A 17,236-nucleotide genomic window follows, 5' to 3' on the forward strand; every position below is an offset into this window, starting at 1 on the left:
ACGGTCCCCTTAGAACCACTTGCTCTTACAGGGTAGGGTTCATTCTCCTGGCCTCTCCCAGCACCAAAGCTTTGGGTTTGGATCAGGAGGGTGGCGCTGGTGGCCCAGGCAGAAGAGGTTTATCCAGGGAGTTCCTGTCGTGGCACAGTGGTTAACGAATCCGACTAGGAACCGTGAGGTTGCAGGTTCGATCCCTGGCCTTGCTCAGCCGGTTAAGGATCCGGCGTTGCCGTGAGCTGTGGTGTAGGTTGCAGACACGGCTTGGATCCCGAGTTGCTGTGGCTGTGGTCTAGGCCGGCAGCTAAAGCTCCGATTCGATCCCTAGCCTGGGAACCTCCATACGCTGCAGGAGCGGCCCAAGGAAAAATGGGAAAAAGAAAAAAAAAAGGTTTATCCAGAACAGGGAGCTGACTGCTACCCTGCAAGTAGGTAAACAGGCTCAGAGTTCTGGTGGCGACTGCTTTTTGTGTGTATCAGCAATCACACCAGACGCCTAACTTAGAGGAAGATAAGAAAGGGTGAGATTGGAAATCTCTGGATCCTCGAACAGCTGCTGTGTTTCCCCTTCTGGCCTCCCAAGACAAACCTTCTCAGGGCTCATTGGATTTCGATGGTGAAAATAGCGTGACGGCCGCCGTCACCCCATCTGTGCAGGACAGGAATCTGACCCGGCCCGTCTCCCCCTGCAGAAACCACCCCCACCTGGATCGTGGCCTGTGTCCTGGCCGCCTCGGTGGTCGCCGCCTTCCTGCTGCTCCTCGGCTGCTTCATCTTGCTGCGGTGCATTTACAAGAAGACCAAGAACGCCTTCCCCCCCAGGAATTCTCTCCCACAGCACCTGAAGGAGGTAGGGAGTGGGAGGGAGCCCGAGGTGGAGTCGAAGATGCTGACCGGGAGTTCCCGTCCTGGCTCAGTGGGTTAAGAACCTGCCTTGTGTCCATGAGGATGCGGGTTTGATCCTTAGCCTCACTCAGTGGGTTAAGGATCCGGCGTTGCCATGAGCTGTGGTGTAGGTCGTAGACGCAGCTCAGATCTGGCGTGGCTGTGGCTGTGGTGTAGGCTGGCGGCTGTAGCTCTGACTCGATCCATTGTCTGAGAACCTCCATGTGCTGTAGGTGTGGCCCTAAAAACCAAAAAAAACAAAAACAAACCACTGACCGGAAGGAGTTTGCCTTCTAAGGCAGGTCCACTCAAATCAGTACAGCGTGGCTTCCTGGAGAATGACACACGTCACACACTGGTCCCATCTCAGGTGACCTTTCAGGGGAGTCTGTGCTCATGGAACAGCCCTACGGGAGGGGGCAAAGGTTGGTTCCACGAAACGTACCCCCTACCCCCCGCCAACCTGAAGGCTCTTCCTTCTCTGACCTTCCCTACCTCAAGCCCCAAGTCATCGGAGGCAAAGGCGATGGTCCCGGGACAGGAAGAGACAAAGCAGAGCTCAGAGCAGAGAAGATGAGAGAGAAGACTCTGGGCTAAGTGCCAGCACACAGCCAGGGGAGAGGATGTGGGAGAGGTTACAGTTTGGGGATTTCTGAGAGCGACTGAAATTATGGGACGTGTGTCTGAGACTTCAGGAAAGCAGTTTTCTTTTTTTAAGGAAAGCTGTTTTTGAAAGATATGAAAAGGAAGATGGGGTGCACCTGGATGGGGACTGCAGGACAGAAGGGGCCTTAAGAAATGAAATTCTGGCTGTACACTCATGCTTAGAAATGAAAATATGCTGGGGAGCTCCCGTCGTGGCTCAGTGGTTAAGGAATCCGACTAGGAACCTTGAGGTTGCAGGTTCGATCCCTGGCCTCGCTCAGTGAGTTAAGGATCCTGCGTTGCCATGAGCTATGGTGTAAGTTGCAGACGTGGCTCGGAGCCTGCGTTGCTGTGTCTGTGGCGTAGGCCAGTGGCTATAGCTCGGATTAGACCCCTCGCCTGGGAACCTCCATATGCCCCGGGTGCAGCCCTAGAAAAGACAAAAAAAGAAAAAATCCTGGGAGTTCCCGCTGTTGCTCAGTGGCTTAAGAGCCCAACTAGTGTCCATGAGGATGCGGGTTCCATCCCTGGCCTCGCTCAGTGGGTTAAGGATCCGGCGTTGCTGTGAGTTGCAGCGTAGGTAGGTGTGGCTGGGATCTCGCATTGCTGTGGCTCTGGCCTAGATCAGCAGCTGCAGCTCCAATTTAACCCCTGGCCTGGGAACTTCCACATACCGCAGGTGTGGCCAGAAAGAAAGAAAGGAAAATATGCCCAGCCCAGCCCCCAACGATTCTCTCATTCCCCAGGAAGCAGGCTCTAAGAGGGAGATTTGCACTCAGAAGGCTTAAAAGAGGCATAGCCTTGGGAGTGCTTCCGCCAAGGGTGGGTGCCGCGAGGCTGAGCTGTGATGCTGTCCCAGCAGTGGCCTCCCCCAGTCTCACGGTGTCTCTGGAGCTGGGGCTGCTCTTTAGAGATGTCCAGGGCCAAGGCAAGAGGGCCGGTAGACCCCACGTTAACCGTGGGCTGGGTGTGGGCTCCCCCCAGGAAGGAGGTGTCAGCAGGACGTGGGAGCTTCTTCGCTCAGGGAACCTCTGGGTTTCCCCCCACCCCCGCCCCCCGCCCCGCCGCCAGCAGCCCGGGGAGCGAGCACCCCCTTCCGGAAAGAGGTCTGGGGGGCGCGCCACAGCATCCACTCGAGACCTGGTAAACCACCGGGATCATGGGTACAGCTTCTCTGGGAGCCATGCCGAGCTCTTTTCTGGGGATGGTTCCGAGAGGGAGGCTGAGGGAACACAGTCCAGCCCCACTGCTGCAGTTGGTCCCACGGGCACCAGAAACACCCATGATCTCGCTCTGCTGCCGGGTCTAGAGGCCCCTCTCCCCTGACTGCTGACCTGATGGGGTGACTCAGACCCTCAGCTCAGTGACGTCTGAGCCCCTGCTCCCGGGACACCAGACATCTGGGCGGTTGTGCTGATCCACTTTGCCATCAGAACTGGGCAGGGGCCAGACGGATGTCTCAATACCACAAGCTGCCCCGTCACTCAGCCGGCTGCCCCCATCACTGGGCAGCAGGCTTTCTCCTTCTGGTGACCCGTGTGGTGACATCTTTTCTTGCCGGCTAGTTTCTGGGCACACGGAGCCTGAGTGAGGAAGTGACAGCTATACTTAAAGTTTCATGGGGCCCCAGAGTCCCCGCTGTGGCAAAAGGGGATTGACAGTGTCTGGGAGCACTGGGACACGAGTTCGATCCCGGGGCCTGGCACAGTGGCTTAAGGATCTGGCATTGCCACAGCTGCGGCTCAGATCTGATCCTTGGCCCGGGAACTCCATAGGCCAAAAAAAAAAAAAAAGGAATAAATAAATAATGGAGGCCCCTATTGTGTCCCCTGGTGGAAACGCCCCCTTCTGGGAACTCTTTAGACCAAAGGCCAGCAAACGCTTCCTTGAAGGGCCAGATAGTAACTGTTTTAGGCTTTGAGGCCAAGATTGAGAGTCTGTAGATACTTAGCGTAACCATTTAAATGGAGTCACTTATGACTCGAGAACCATTCCTAACTCGCGAGCCATACGAAAGAACCGTGGATTTGGCCCAGGGGCTGTGGTTTGCTGACCCCTGCTCCGAGCTCACAGAGCCTAAAATTGCATGGACACCAGTTCGCCAAGTAGGTCCCTGGGAGTGATGGTGGGCAGGGCCACTCCCACGTCCACCCCGAGGTCCCCAAACCGTCTCGGGGACATGGTATCACATGCTGTTGTTGATTCTCAGTGCTTGCCTTGGTAGGCTGGAGGACAATGCCCGGCCCTCACAGGGTGCTGTCACCAAGCTGGCATCCCCCCTGCCCCTTCAACAGGCCGTCATTGTCCTTCCAGGCTGGCAGCTCTGGGTGGGTGGCACAGCACTCAATACCATCAGGGGTCCCTGGACATGTGCCACACCTGGCCTCCTCCTCCGCCGCCATGGGTCCTGTGGTCTGACGTGATGCCACATGGGGTCTCTGTTAGTCACCTCGGGCCACCATTGCAAAGTACCTCGCCCTGGGTGGCTTAAACAACAGGCAGGTATTGTCTCAAGGCCCTGGAGCCTGGAGGTCCAAGATGCAGGGTCGGCCGGGCCGGTTCCTTCCAAGGGCTGCGCTGGAGAAGCTGTACCAGCGCCCCAGCCTTCTGGTGGCTGCTGGCAACCTTTGGCTCCGAAGTTTGCAAAAGCATCACCTCATCTCTGCCTTCCTCCTCACGTGGCGTTCTCCCGTCCGGGTCCAGATTTCCTCTTCTTGAAAGACGCCAGTCGCGTCAGACTGCCCCGCCCATGAGCCCCTTTAACACCCTCAGCTCCGAAGGCCCTTATCTCCAGTCCCACGTCCTGACTCGGGAGGCAGTGCGCGCCGACCACAGTGGACCTGTTTCAGGAGCGACTGGCTGTTCCTTGGCTGCAGGGCCACAGCTGCCACCGCTGAGGCCTGGCAGAGCATTTGCCCCGCGGGCAGAGGGCCCCGCTCTGGGGCTCAGAGTTCACACGTGGTCCAGAGACGCCCCCACTTGGAGCTGCTCCCATCGTCCCTCCACATGCCTCTTCCTGGACTTCCTCGCCCGGACCTTCCAGTCTTCCTTCCTCTGGCCCCTGAGCACCAGCCTCAGCCTTAGCCCTGCCCGGGCTTCCACAGGGACCTGACCTTGGGCCGCTCTTGTTGATTAGACGCCCAGCCTGAAGCCCTGCCTGTTGGAGGCGTTCTCCCCGCTGGTGTTCAGGGCCCCCTTTTGGGGTTCCAGGGAGCTGGGGTTGCGCCCCTGTGCCTCACTGACCTCCCCGTAAACCACATTAGCTGGTGAGGACACCCGTCTGACCCCCGAGGTGCTTGTGGTCTGAGCAGAGGCAGACAAGCAAGGGGACCAGGCCACCTACGCATGCGTCCTCAGACCCCAGCTGAGGACCTGGCGGGTTTGACGGCCTCTGGTCCCTTTTAGGTGGCATGGTCACCTGGTGTCCTCTGGCCTGAGGCTCTGTCTCTCCCAGATCCCCATAGCTGATACCCAGGAGCTGTTCCCAAATAGGGCATTATTCTCCACTGCCAAGGACCGGCCCGGCCCCAGCGCTATGGTGACTCTGAGTGATTCTTCTCTTGGGATTTGCCACAAACTCCATCTTTTCCCGCCACACACCCTCCAAGAAGCTGCTGGGCTTCACGGCAACTGCACACGCATTGGGTTCGGTTAATGGGGCACTGGGAGATGATGCTGGGCTTTTGAACCCCAGCATCAACTGGCATAAGAGGCGGCCAGGGCAGCTTGCCCCAAATCCCATTCCCTCTGCTGGGCTCCTTCCCGCTCCAGGCCCCCTTGGAGCCTGCAGCCTTCATTGTCAGTCGACAAATGCACTGAAGCCGTATTCCTGATATGGAACGTGATGCCCCAGAACCCAAGGAGGCCCACTTCGTACAGTGCTTCCCTTTAGCAGTGGGCAGGGGAAAAATACAATAATTTGTCCCCTTCTAGGAGGCCCCAGCCTACCTTATTCCATGCGACCCCTAGAACTGATGTGTCAGGTCCCTAAACCCCCACAGGGCGAGCTTCCTGTCCTCTGAAGTACACGTCCTGCTGTGGCCTGGCCGCTTCTTGCTTTTCTGGTCCTATTAAGGTATTGTTGCTAGAGCTGATGTCAGCTCGTCCCCACACCAGCCAGTCAGTTGCGACAGGCTGCCTCTGGGCAGGACCCGAGCCAGCTCCCTCCGGTGGAGGCCGCGTCCTTGAGAGAGACTCGACTGGGAGCCGATTCAGCGCCAGTGAACAAGTGTAGGCACCACAGCTTCCAACGCAGATAGAAAGTGGGCCGCGTAACCACTGGCAGGAGTTTCAGAGCAGCCAGGACCTTCTAACGAGAGTGCCAGGGAGGCTGCAGCACCAGAATGAGGCAAGAATCTTCTGGAGGTGAGCTTCCAAGAAGCTACATCAGCAGGAAGAACAGAGCAGGGCGGGCCCTTTGCTCTGGGTAGAAGGTGTTTTGTAAATGGAACACCAAGAGGAAGCAAAGCTGTTCACCTGCTTTTTTGCTTCCGGCTTCGCCATCAAAGGGACTCATCAGACAGGAAAGGACACACGGGCCACGACGTGCAATGTCATGGGCAAATCAAGCCAGAGACGAGAGCACAGTTAAGGAGCCCGTTGGAAGCAGCTCCTACCTCCAAGGCTAGAAGCCTTTGCAGACTTGGCTGGAGACCAGGCCCTGTAACATCTGAGAAATACTTGGCGGGAGTGGGCTGCTGGAGAAGGGCCAGTGGAATGAGGGTGAAGGAAGCGCCAGGAGCCTCTGAGCAGGTTGGGATCCCTGGATCTTAGAAGTCTCACATAATGTAGCGAATCCACTAACCATGGCCCTGAGGATAAAGTTGATTCTCGAGAGATGTGCTGGGGATGAAGACCTCCCGCTGAAAACGCCATTGGGAGGTTGATGTACTGATGTACCAAGCTGGTCACCAGTGTGTGTGTGTGCAGCTGGGAGACCAGCCTGCTGTGTGCTTTTCTTGACATTCAGCACATCTTCCTTTGTTCTCTCCTCTCCTGTCTCCCAGGAGAAGCCGGGTAGCTTCTAGCCTATTCCTGTGACTCCCCTGGATCTAAGGACTTGGGGGAGTTCCTCCTTTGCACAACAGCTGAGATCTGGACGCAATTCCTCTGGCCCTTCCGCCTCCCTTCTGGCAGCTGGCCCAGAACCCAGGGGTTGGGGCGGGGAGGATCCTGTCCGTCCACACCAGTTGGCAGAACAGCCACCCAGGGCTCAGGTTAAGCCGTCTCAAAGGGCTGAGTGTGGAGATTATATTAAGAGGGGGCAGACTGATCGCTTAAAGGTGAAACCAGGAGTTACCTGGGAGGGGAGAGAGGTTAAAAGGCATCGCTTTAAGGAATGTTTCTCGCCCTCATTCTGAAGAGTATGGGCATCAGTGAACCTCCGAGGATGGAAAGTGGAGAACATGAAATCGGCAGATGTTTCAGGAACCCTATGCGGGCATCTTCATTGTCGGAGTGACCTGGACACTCAGACTCTGGTTCCTGTCCATAACTAGCCAGTCTGCTGGGAGCTCACATCGAAAGGAGTTAGTGTCCTGAAAACATGCTAGAGGGAAACACAGCACATAGATTTAAAATGTGCTAGTAGCTGCGTTTTAAAGTAAAAAGGAACAGATGAAATTAAGGTTGATAATACATTTTATGCAACCCAGTATATCCAAAGTATCATTTCAACATGGAAGGGGTATTTTTTTCCGTCGTTGCAATATTTACATTCTTTTGGCAATACAACGTCTTCACAAGCCAGTATGTATTTTACCCCTCCGGCACACATAGAGTCAGACACATTTCAAGGGGTCAGTAGCCATAGGTGGCTGGGTGGCTGCTGTACTGGATGGCCCCCGGGGCTGAGGGATGAAACGGGACACACGGGGTGCTGGGGAGCACCAGAGAGGGTCCCCAACTCAGCCTGAGGACGCACAGGAGATCGACAGTTACTCCAAGACAGATCTATCTCATGCCCGTGACATCCCTGCTTCCAAGAGACAAAGACGCCCAGGCCGCGTCAGCCCCACCACATCAGAATCACCCTCCAAATCTCCCTCCAGGTTTCCGAGAACTGTCAAAGGGACACCTGCCATCGCTTAGCGAATGAGGTGTAAGGTTTTTGTTGCATTTTAAAAACTGTGGGAAAATACATGTAATATGAAATTTACCACCTTGTCCACTTTTAAGCACCCAGGTCAGTGGTACTGAGCACATTTACATCATTTATTGCATAATTATCACCACCATCCATCCCCACAACGCCTTTCATCTTGCAAGACAAACAGTATCCAGCAAAACTCCCCATCTCCCTTCTTCGCATGCCCCGGCCCCTGGTAACCATATTACTTTCTGTCTGAATCTGGCTTCTCTGGGCGCCTCATGTGAGTGGGCTCATGCAGTGTTTGTCCTTTGGTGTCTGGCTTATCTCACTGAGCATAAGGCTCATCCAGGTTGTAGTGTTTGTCAGAATTCCACTACATTTTAAGACAATAATATTCCATTGTATGAATAGCCAAGACGTGGAAGCAACATAAATGTCTATCCACAGATGAATGCATGAAGAAGATGTGGTACATATAGACAATGGAACATTACTCAGCCGTAAAAAGAACAAAATAATACCATTTGCAGCAACATGGTTGGAACTAGAGATTATCATATTAAGTGAAGTCAGAAAGAGAAAGACAAATACCATATGATTTCACTTATATGTGGCATCTAAAATACGGCACAAATGAATCTATCTACAAAACAGAAATAGACTCAGACATGGAGAACAGACTCGTGGTTACCAAGGTGGAGGGAGTCAGATGAACTGGGAGTTTGGGGTTGGTAGCTGCAAACTATTCCATTTAGAATGGATAAGCAATGAGGTACTGCTATACAGCCAGGGAACTATATCCAGTCTCTTGGGAAAGACGGTGATAGAAGATAATATGAGAAAAAGAATGTACATGTATGTATGACTAGGTCACTTTGTGTTCAGCAGAAATTGGCACATTATAAATCACCTATAATTTTAAAAAATTATCTGTCTGGATAACACACAGTCTGTTATCCAGTCATCCATGGAAGGATATTGGGGCTGCTTCCACCTTTGGCTTTTGTGAGCAGTGCTGCTCTGAACGTGGGTGTACAGGTGTCTCTCTGAGACCCTGCTTTCAGTTATGTTGGATATATTCCCAGCAGTGGGATGGCTGGATCGTGGGGTGATTCTTTTTAATTTTTTGAGGAAGTGTCATACTGTTATTGTCACATCTTTTTTTTTCTTTTGTCTTTTTAGGGCCACACCCGAGGCATATGGAGATTCCCAGGCTAGGGGTCAAATGCAAGCTGTACCTGCCGGCCTACACCACAGCAACTCAGGATCTGAGCTGCATCTTCGACCTATACCACAGCTCACGGCAACTCCAGATCCTTAACCCACTGAGCGAGGCCAGGGATCAAACCCACATCCTCATGGATATTAGTCGGGTTCTGTTAACCACTGAGCCACGACGGGAACTCCTGTCACATTTTTTCACACAGCGTTTTCCAGCCAGGAGCTCTGTATAAAATCATCCACCCAGAAAAAGCAATGAGAACATTGGCCAATTAACTCTTTTTCTATCTCTCCTGCAGTTTTTGAGCCACCCCCATCACAGCACCCTTCTCTTATTCTCCATCCCACTGTCTGATGAGAATGAAGTTTTTGACAAGCTGAGTGTCATCACAGACATGTCCGAAAGCCACAAGCGGAATTCTGGGGCCGGCTGCAGCCTCGGGGCCCAGTGTGGGCAGGGCTCCTTCGAGCTCGTCTCCCAGGAGGGAACACCGTCAGCCGGGTGCAGCGACCCCTTCCTTCTCACGTCTGCCTCTGAGGATGATCAGAGGGACCAGTATACAAGGGACGAGGCCACCTGAGGACACCCCAAATGGAGAACTCTCAGACACTGGGACAACATCCAAACCCCCGAAGACTGGACTGGGAAGGCTCGCTCGGTAAAAAACACTCCCATCCTGGGAACTTGCCTCTTCTTAGAGGCCTTAAAGTTTTAAAAAAAAAAACAAAAACAAAAAAACAAGTGGCCACTGAAGGTATGGTTTGCAGCCTCGTGTGCTCACTAAAATGAAAACCAAGTTTTACATGATGAGAAACAAAAATATTTATTTTCTTTGATTTTTTTTAAAATCTTTTTACAGCCACACCTGCTGTATATGGAAGTTCCGAGGCTAGGGGTCTAATCGGAGCTGCAGCTGCAGCCTACAGCACCGCTCATGGCGACACCAGATCCTTAACCCACTGCACAAGGCCAGGGATCGAACCTGCGTCCTCACAGACACTATGCCGGGTTCTTAACCCACTGAGCCACCACGGGAACTCCGAGAAATAAAAATATTTAAAATGACGAATGAAGATCAAGACGCTATAAAATCTGACCAGACTACTGATAGACTGATGCGAAAAAACAGCCTCGAATCAAAGTAGCCCTCGATAAAGACTGTACGGAGCGCAGACTTGGTGGATTCTCAGGGACACTTGGACTGGACGTATTTTTCTACATGGATTCATTTTATATAGTGCCGGTGCTCTATTAAAGTTTTATTCTCTATTTAATCCGCGTGCATCAATGATACTACATTTGTGTGTTTGTCAGACTGAACGAGGCTCTCGTGTGCCCCGTGTTTAATATCATTCATTCAGCAGATATTCCTCAGTGCCTGTCTGCTGTCAATCAGGGCCTGTGCCAGGCACAGAGGCCCAGCAGCAGCTGGGAAGCTTCGGGGAATAGAAGGCCCTGGGCTTTAAATTCCACCTTGGACACACACTAGCCCCTAATCTCTCAATTTCCTCATCTGTACATGGGCAAAAGACCTAAGGCTAGTGACACTCCATGAAAAATGCCCACCCTGTGCCAACACCTAGTAGTCTGTCAATGAATGGTAGCTGCTCTTACCAGCTGCATAATCTTCCGGTATGGCTAACTTCACAAGCCTAGGTCAGCAACGAATGCCCCTTTCTCTGGGCCAGGTTGCCCAATAAAGCAGATTCATCAAAGATCCCCAAAATAGAAAAAACATTTTTTGAAATACATTTGACCTTTTTTGGTAAACTAAGCAGGATCTTAGTTCCCAGACCAGGGATCCAACTCAGGCCACAGCGATGACAGCACCAATTTCTAACCACTAAACCACCAGGGAATTCTCAATTTGACATTTTTATTTTTGCCGCCCCAGGCCAGGGATCAAACTTGCACCATAGCAGTGACACAAGCCAGAGACAATGCTGGGTCCTTAAGCAATAAGCCACCAGGAAACTCCCTCGCTTTGACATTTTTCAAAGGAAACATCTGTAATAATTGACAGAACACTGTAAATCAACTATAATGGAAAAAATAAAAATCTAAAAAAAAAGGTTTTTTAAAATAATAACATTTCAAATGTTTCCTAGCAAGGAAGAGAAGAATAATTCAGAGGCTAAAACCTAGAGAAGCCGGTCAAGTGAAAGGCATTTGACAAACCCTGTAGACAGAAGCGCCTCACAGAGGCTCGGGAGACAGAAGACAAAGCTCAGGGATCACCCAAGGCGGGGTCTGAAGGACACCTCCCCAGGAGTTCCTGCTGTGGCATAGCAGGATCAGCAGAATCTTGGGAGTGCTGGGAATCGGGTTTGATCCCCGGCCGGGCACACAGCTGTGGCTCAGGTCACAACTACAACTCGTATCTGATCCCTGGCCCGAAAACTCCATAGGCCATGGGGTGGCTGAAAATGAAAAAAAAAAATAAAATATAAAAATTTTAAAAGGAGACCACCCCATATACCTGAAGTCCCAAAGAGCACCCCCCGCCCCTGCCAAAAGGTGAACTAGGAATAAATGAATTCCGTCCCACCCCCCCATCAGTTTCCAGTGGCTGCTATAACAAAATGTCTCAAATTCGGGGACCCGGAGCAGTAGAAACTTGTGCTTTCAGAGTTCTGGACTTCAGACATCCAACCTCAGTATCACTAGGCTGAACTCAAGGTGTTAAAAAAGTCATCGGAGGTTCCAGGGGACAATCTGCTCCTGCCTCTTCCAAGAGCCAGCATTCCTTGGCTTGTGACAGCATCACTCTAATCTTGGCCCCGTTTTCAAATCACTTTCTCATCCTCCGTGTGTGTCTCCCTGTGCCTCTCTCTTATAGAGATCCCTGTGGTCGTGTTGAAGTCCCACTCATATAATTATCCAGGATAATCTACCCATCTCGAGAGCCTTAATTTAATCACAACCACAGAGACCCTTTTCCCAAACAGGGTCACATTCACAGATGCCAGATTAGGACCTGGTACCTTTTTGTTTGCTTGGTTGGTTTTTTGTTTTTTTTTTTTTTTTAGGGCTACATCCACGGCATATGGAAGTTCCCAGGCTAGGGGTCGGATCAGAGCTACAGCTGCCAGGTTACCCCACAGCCACGGCCATGCCAGATCTGAGCTGCGTCTGCAACCTACAGCGCAGCTCACAGCCAACACCGGATCCTTAACCCACTGAGTGAGCCCAGGGATGGAACCCGCAACCTCATGGTTGGTTCCTAGTCAGATTCGTTAACCACTGAGCCAGGAAGGGAACTCCCAGGACCTTGTACCTTTGAGGGTTATTATTCAAAGTACTACATACCCTCTCCAGGGATGACAAGGGAACCTTTTTGGTTTCAGTTTTGTTTTCTGAACAAAGGGAGCAAAATAGTGCCTTTCCTGAGAGGTTATCATCTCAGAGCTGTAGGTTTGCAGCCCCAAATCACACTCTCCAAGTGGTCAAATAAAACCTCAGAGTTAACTATCAGAAATCACAAAACCCGGAGTTTCCGTCATGGCACAGTGGTTAACAAACCCGATGAGAAACCATGAGGTTGTGGGTTCGATCCCTGGCCTCGGTCAGTGGGTTAAGGATCCGGCGTTGCCATGAGCTGTGGTGTAGGTCGCAGACACGACTCAGAACTGGCATTGCTGTGGCTGTGGCGTAGGCCGGAAGGTGCAGCTCCGATTGGACCCCTAGCCTGGGAACTTCTATATGCCGCTAAAGCCAAAAAGGATAAAAGAAAAGAAATCACAAAACCCCAGAAGAAAGCATCATGAGCAAGAGCCAGCAGAAACAACAGGCAGCTGAGCCAGACCCATCAAGACCTCAGATTCTTAGACAAACCGTCCAAGAACCTACAGCGTGCTGAGTGCAGTCAGCTAAATGTAAGAAGGCATTGATAACAAACAGGACAGCAAAAGAAGCTGAATGATTCACAAACCTCAGTGGCTTTAACAACAAAGACATTCTTTCTCACTCGTTTCATGTGTGGTTGGCAGTCAACTGAGGGTCTGTTCTTATCTCAGTGACATCTTTTGTCTTTTTTTTCTTGTCTAGGGCCACACCTGTGGCATATGGAGGTTCCCAGGCAACAGGTGGAATGGGAGCTGTAGCCACCATCCTACGCCACAGCCACGGCAACACGGGATCCGAGCTGCATCTGCAACCCACACCACAGCTCACGGCAATGCTGGATCCTTAACCCACTGAGCCAGGCCAGGAATCAAACCCTAAACCTCATGATTCCTAGTCGATGCATTAACCCCTGAGCCACGATGAGAACTCCTCTCAGTGACGTCTTTATTCAAGGATCTAGGATGAAGGACATGCCAACTGGGGAGAGAACTGCAGCCCCACAACAGTCCTTAGAGCTTCTGCGTGGACGTGACCATGTCGCTCTTTCCACTTCCTTTGGCCAAAGACACAGCCAAGTCCAATGTCAATAGACTAGAGAAGTGTACTCCTCCTCAGGGAGGAACCGCAATTCACACAGGAACAGCTGGGACTCTGTGATTCTCTCACAAGGAAGAGAGAACAATTGGGAGCATGAAATATAATTTGCTGCAGACTAAGAAAGAATCAAACAGATTTGGTCTCAGGGGGCGTGGGGGAAGTGGGGGAGGTGGGGGAGGTGGTAAACAGATGTCTGGGGGAAAAGATAGAAACAGCTGACCCTCGAACAGCAAGGTTGGAACTGTGCAGGTCCAGCCATACGCACTTCTGTTTTGTTTTGGTTTTGTCTTTTTAAGGCAGCACTCACTGCATATGGAGGTTCCCAGGCTAGGGGTTGAATCAGAGCTGCACATGCTGGCCTACACCACAGCCACAGCACTGCAGGATCCGAGCCACATCTGCGACCTACACAGCAGCTCACAGCAACATCGGATCTTTCTTCCGCTGAGCGGGGCCAGGAATCAAACCTGCATCCTCATGGATACTAGTCAGGTTCGTTACTCCTGAGCCACAACAGGAACTCCTACACAGGTTTTTTTTATTTTTCAATAAATATAAATGCAGCTCTACACAATCCACAGTTGATTGAAGCCACAGATATGGAGCTATGGCTGTGAGGACCAACTGTGAAATTTTACGTGGATTTTCGCCAGCACGGGGAGTCCGTACCCATAAACCTTCTGCATGGTCCAAGAGTCACCTGTAACTGATGTTTAAAAGTCAGAGGAGGGAGTTCCTTTTGTGGTACAGCAGAAACCAACCTGTCTAGTGACCATGAGGATGCGGGCTCGATCCCTGGCCTCTCTCAGTGGGTTAAGGATCGGGTGTTGCAGTGAGCTATGGTGTAGGTCACAGATGCAGCTCAGATCCCACGTTGCTGTGGCTGTGGCGTAGGCCGGCAGCTGTAGCTCCGATTCAACCTCAACCCCTAGCCTGGGAACCTCCATGTGCAGTGGGTGTGGCCCTAACAAGCAAAATAAAACAGTAAAGATCAGAGGATCTGAGGCGTTCTCTTGTGGTGCAGCGGGTTAATGATCCAGCATTTTCCCTGCAGTGGCTTGGGTTGCTGCTGTGGTGTAGGTTCAATCCCTGGCCTGGGAATTTCCATATGCTGCAGGCATGGCCAAATAAATAAATAAACAAACAAATAAGTAAATAAAAGTCAGAGGATGGGTTTAACAGCAGATTAGGAAAAACTGAAGCAAAAACAAGTAAAGTGGACAGAAAAGGGAGCATATTGGTCAGGATTCGGAGAAAGAGAGCCAATGACGTGTGTGTGTGTGTGTGTGTGTGTGTGTGTGTGTGTGTGTGTGTGTGTGTACATGTATATACACTCAGAGAGACTGTGGTTTTTCGGCCATACCCATGGCATGCAGAAATTCCTGGGTCAGGGATTGAACTTACACCCCAGCAGTAACCTGAGCCACAGCAGTGACAATGCTGGATCCTTAACCACCAGGCCACCAGGGAAGTCCAAGAGAGACTTCTTAAAAATAAATTTGATTGGAGTACTGGTGACTTACAATATGGTATTAGTTTCAGGAGTAGAGCAAAGTGAATCAGCCACACATATGCATCAATACCCAGTCTTTTTCAGATTCTTTCCCCGTATGGGCTATTCCAAGTCTGGAATATGTGGGGCAGACTGACAGCCAGAGACCCAGGGAAGGGTTGATGTACCAGTTGGGTCCAAAGGCAGTTTGGAGGCAGAAATATCCCTTCCCCTGGGGACCTGACTCTTTTTCTCCTTAGGGCCTTCAACTGATTTTACAAGACCCACCTACATTATGGAGAGTAATCTACTTTACTCCAAGTCTACTGATTTTTTTAAAGTTAATTGTATTTATTTATTTTTGCTTTTTAGGGCTGCACCCATGGCATAGGGAGGTACCCAGGCTAGGGGTCAAATCGGAGCTGCAGCTGCCAGCCTCCACCACAACCACAACAATGGAGGATCCAGGCCACATCTGCCACTTACACCACAGCTCAGGGCAACACTGGAACCTTAACCCACTTTGAACTCGAAACTCACAGTAACTCATTTCCGCTGCACCACAATGGGAAATCCAAGTCTACTGATTTAAATTCTAATCTCATGTTAAAAAAAAAAATCTTCACAGCAACATTCAGACTGGTGTCTGAGCAAATATCTGGGTACTATGTCCTCACCAAGTTGACATATAAAATTAACCATCACGGGAGGATAGATTTGAAGTGAATTTCAAGGATGCAGTAGAGAGAAACACAAGGATGGAAAACATGAGAAGTTAATATATAAGACCTATGAGGACTGGAGTTCCCACTGCGGCACAACAGTATGGGATCAGCAGTGCCTCTAGAGTGCTGGGACACAGGTTCGATCACCAGCCTGGCCCAGTGGGTTAAGGATCCGGTGTTGCCGCAGCTGTGGTGTAGGTTGAAACTACAGTTCAGATCTGATCCCTGGCCCAGGAATTCCATGTGCCGTGGGATAGCCAAAAAAGAAAAAAAAAAAATCTATGAGGACAGAGTGAGATGATCTATTACATGTGTAATCACTGTCTCTCAGGAGACGAGATGAGAAAGGATAAGGCAAAAAAGCATTATTGGAATATTTGCAGAAGCAATGGGGGCGGGGGTGTGTGCTTGGGTTGTGGGATGGAAATCCTGTGAAATTAGATTGTGATGAGCATTATACAACTACAGATGTGATAAAAAAATTAATAATAAATAAATAAAACTGGAAAAAAAAGAGAAAAAAAAGAAGCAGCAGCAATGGCTGATGAAGGACACCAGTCTACAAACTCAGGAATTCCAACAAATCTCTCGCTGGACCAATAAGAAGAAATTACATCAGACTAAAACTGCAGAACATCAAAATCAGGAGTGGCAGATTACTTTCAAAGGAAGAATAATTAAATTACAGATGAGGCATTCCCATTGTAGCTCAGTGGAAATGAATCTGACTAGCATCCATGAAGACACAGGTTCAATTCCTGGCCTTGCTCAGTGGGTTAAGGAGCCGGGGTTGCTGAGAGCTGTGGTATAGGCTGGCAGCTGCAGCTCCAATTTGACCCCTAGCCTGGGACCTCCATATGCCTCAGGCGGCCCTAAACCCCCCCAAAAAATTTGACAGACAAACCCTCAACAGTATTAGAAGCCAAAAAAGCGAGAGAATACCTTCCAAGTGCGTCAGAAATCTTTGTCAACTTTGAATTGTATATCGGCAAAAAACATCTTTCTGGAAAAGGGATAAAATAAAGACTCAAACAAAAGCTGATGGTGTTTGACATCAAAAGACCTTATTAAATAAAGATCTAAAGGATACATTTCAGGCAGAAGGAAACCATTCCCAGATGAAGTTAGGCTATGTAAGAAGAAATACCGGAAAGAAACGGATAAATACATGAGTAAATCTAAACAACCATTGACTGAATAAAATAATAATAAATTTCTGGAACTAAAAAAAAAGCAACAAAAATATGGGGAGAACAATTGAAGACGATGTGTTTTTTTCTTTTTTTCTCTTCTTTTTAGAGCCACACCTGCAGCACATGGAAGTTCCGGACTCGGGGTTGAATCAGAGCCATGAGCACGTGGAGGGTAAATAATATGCTATCAAACAACAAATAGGTCTCTGAAGAAATCAAAGAAGAAATTTTTAAAAACCCTGAAACAAACAAAAATGGAAACACAGCGATCCAAAATCTATGGGGCATTGCAAAAGCCATTCTAAAAGGGAAATCTGCAGTACTAAAGCTATCTCAAAAACAGGTGGTTGTCAGAAAGAGGGGAGTTTGGGGATAAATAAAATAGGCAGGGGAGATTAAGAGATTCAAACTTCCAGTTACAAGATCTTGGGGATGAAATGAACAGCACAGAACATATAGTCAAGAATAGTATAGGAGTTCCCGTCGTGGCTTAGTGGTTAACGGGCCCAACCAGTATCCCTGAGGATGTACGTTCAAACCCCG

At 50.3% G+C, this 17,236-nt stretch overlaps 1 protein-coding gene across 1 annotated transcript in view; it reads left to right on the forward strand.

The window, feature by feature from the left end:
- Window positions 1-9,420, forward strand: part of IL10RB (interleukin 10 receptor subunit beta) — a 30,632-nt gene extending 21,212 nt beyond the window's left edge. Inside the window, 2 exon segments of the mRNA NM_213771.1 lie at window positions 690-847; window positions 9,139-9,420. Coding sequence (NP_998936.1) covers window positions 690-847; window positions 9,139-9,420 — 440 coding nt within the window.

Source organism: Sus scrofa, chromosome 13, assembly GCF_000003025.6.
Source record: "Sus scrofa isolate TJ Tabasco breed Duroc chromosome 13, Sscrofa11.1, whole genome shotgun sequence".
NCBI lineage: Eukaryota > Metazoa > Chordata > Mammalia > Artiodactyla > Suidae > Sus > Sus scrofa.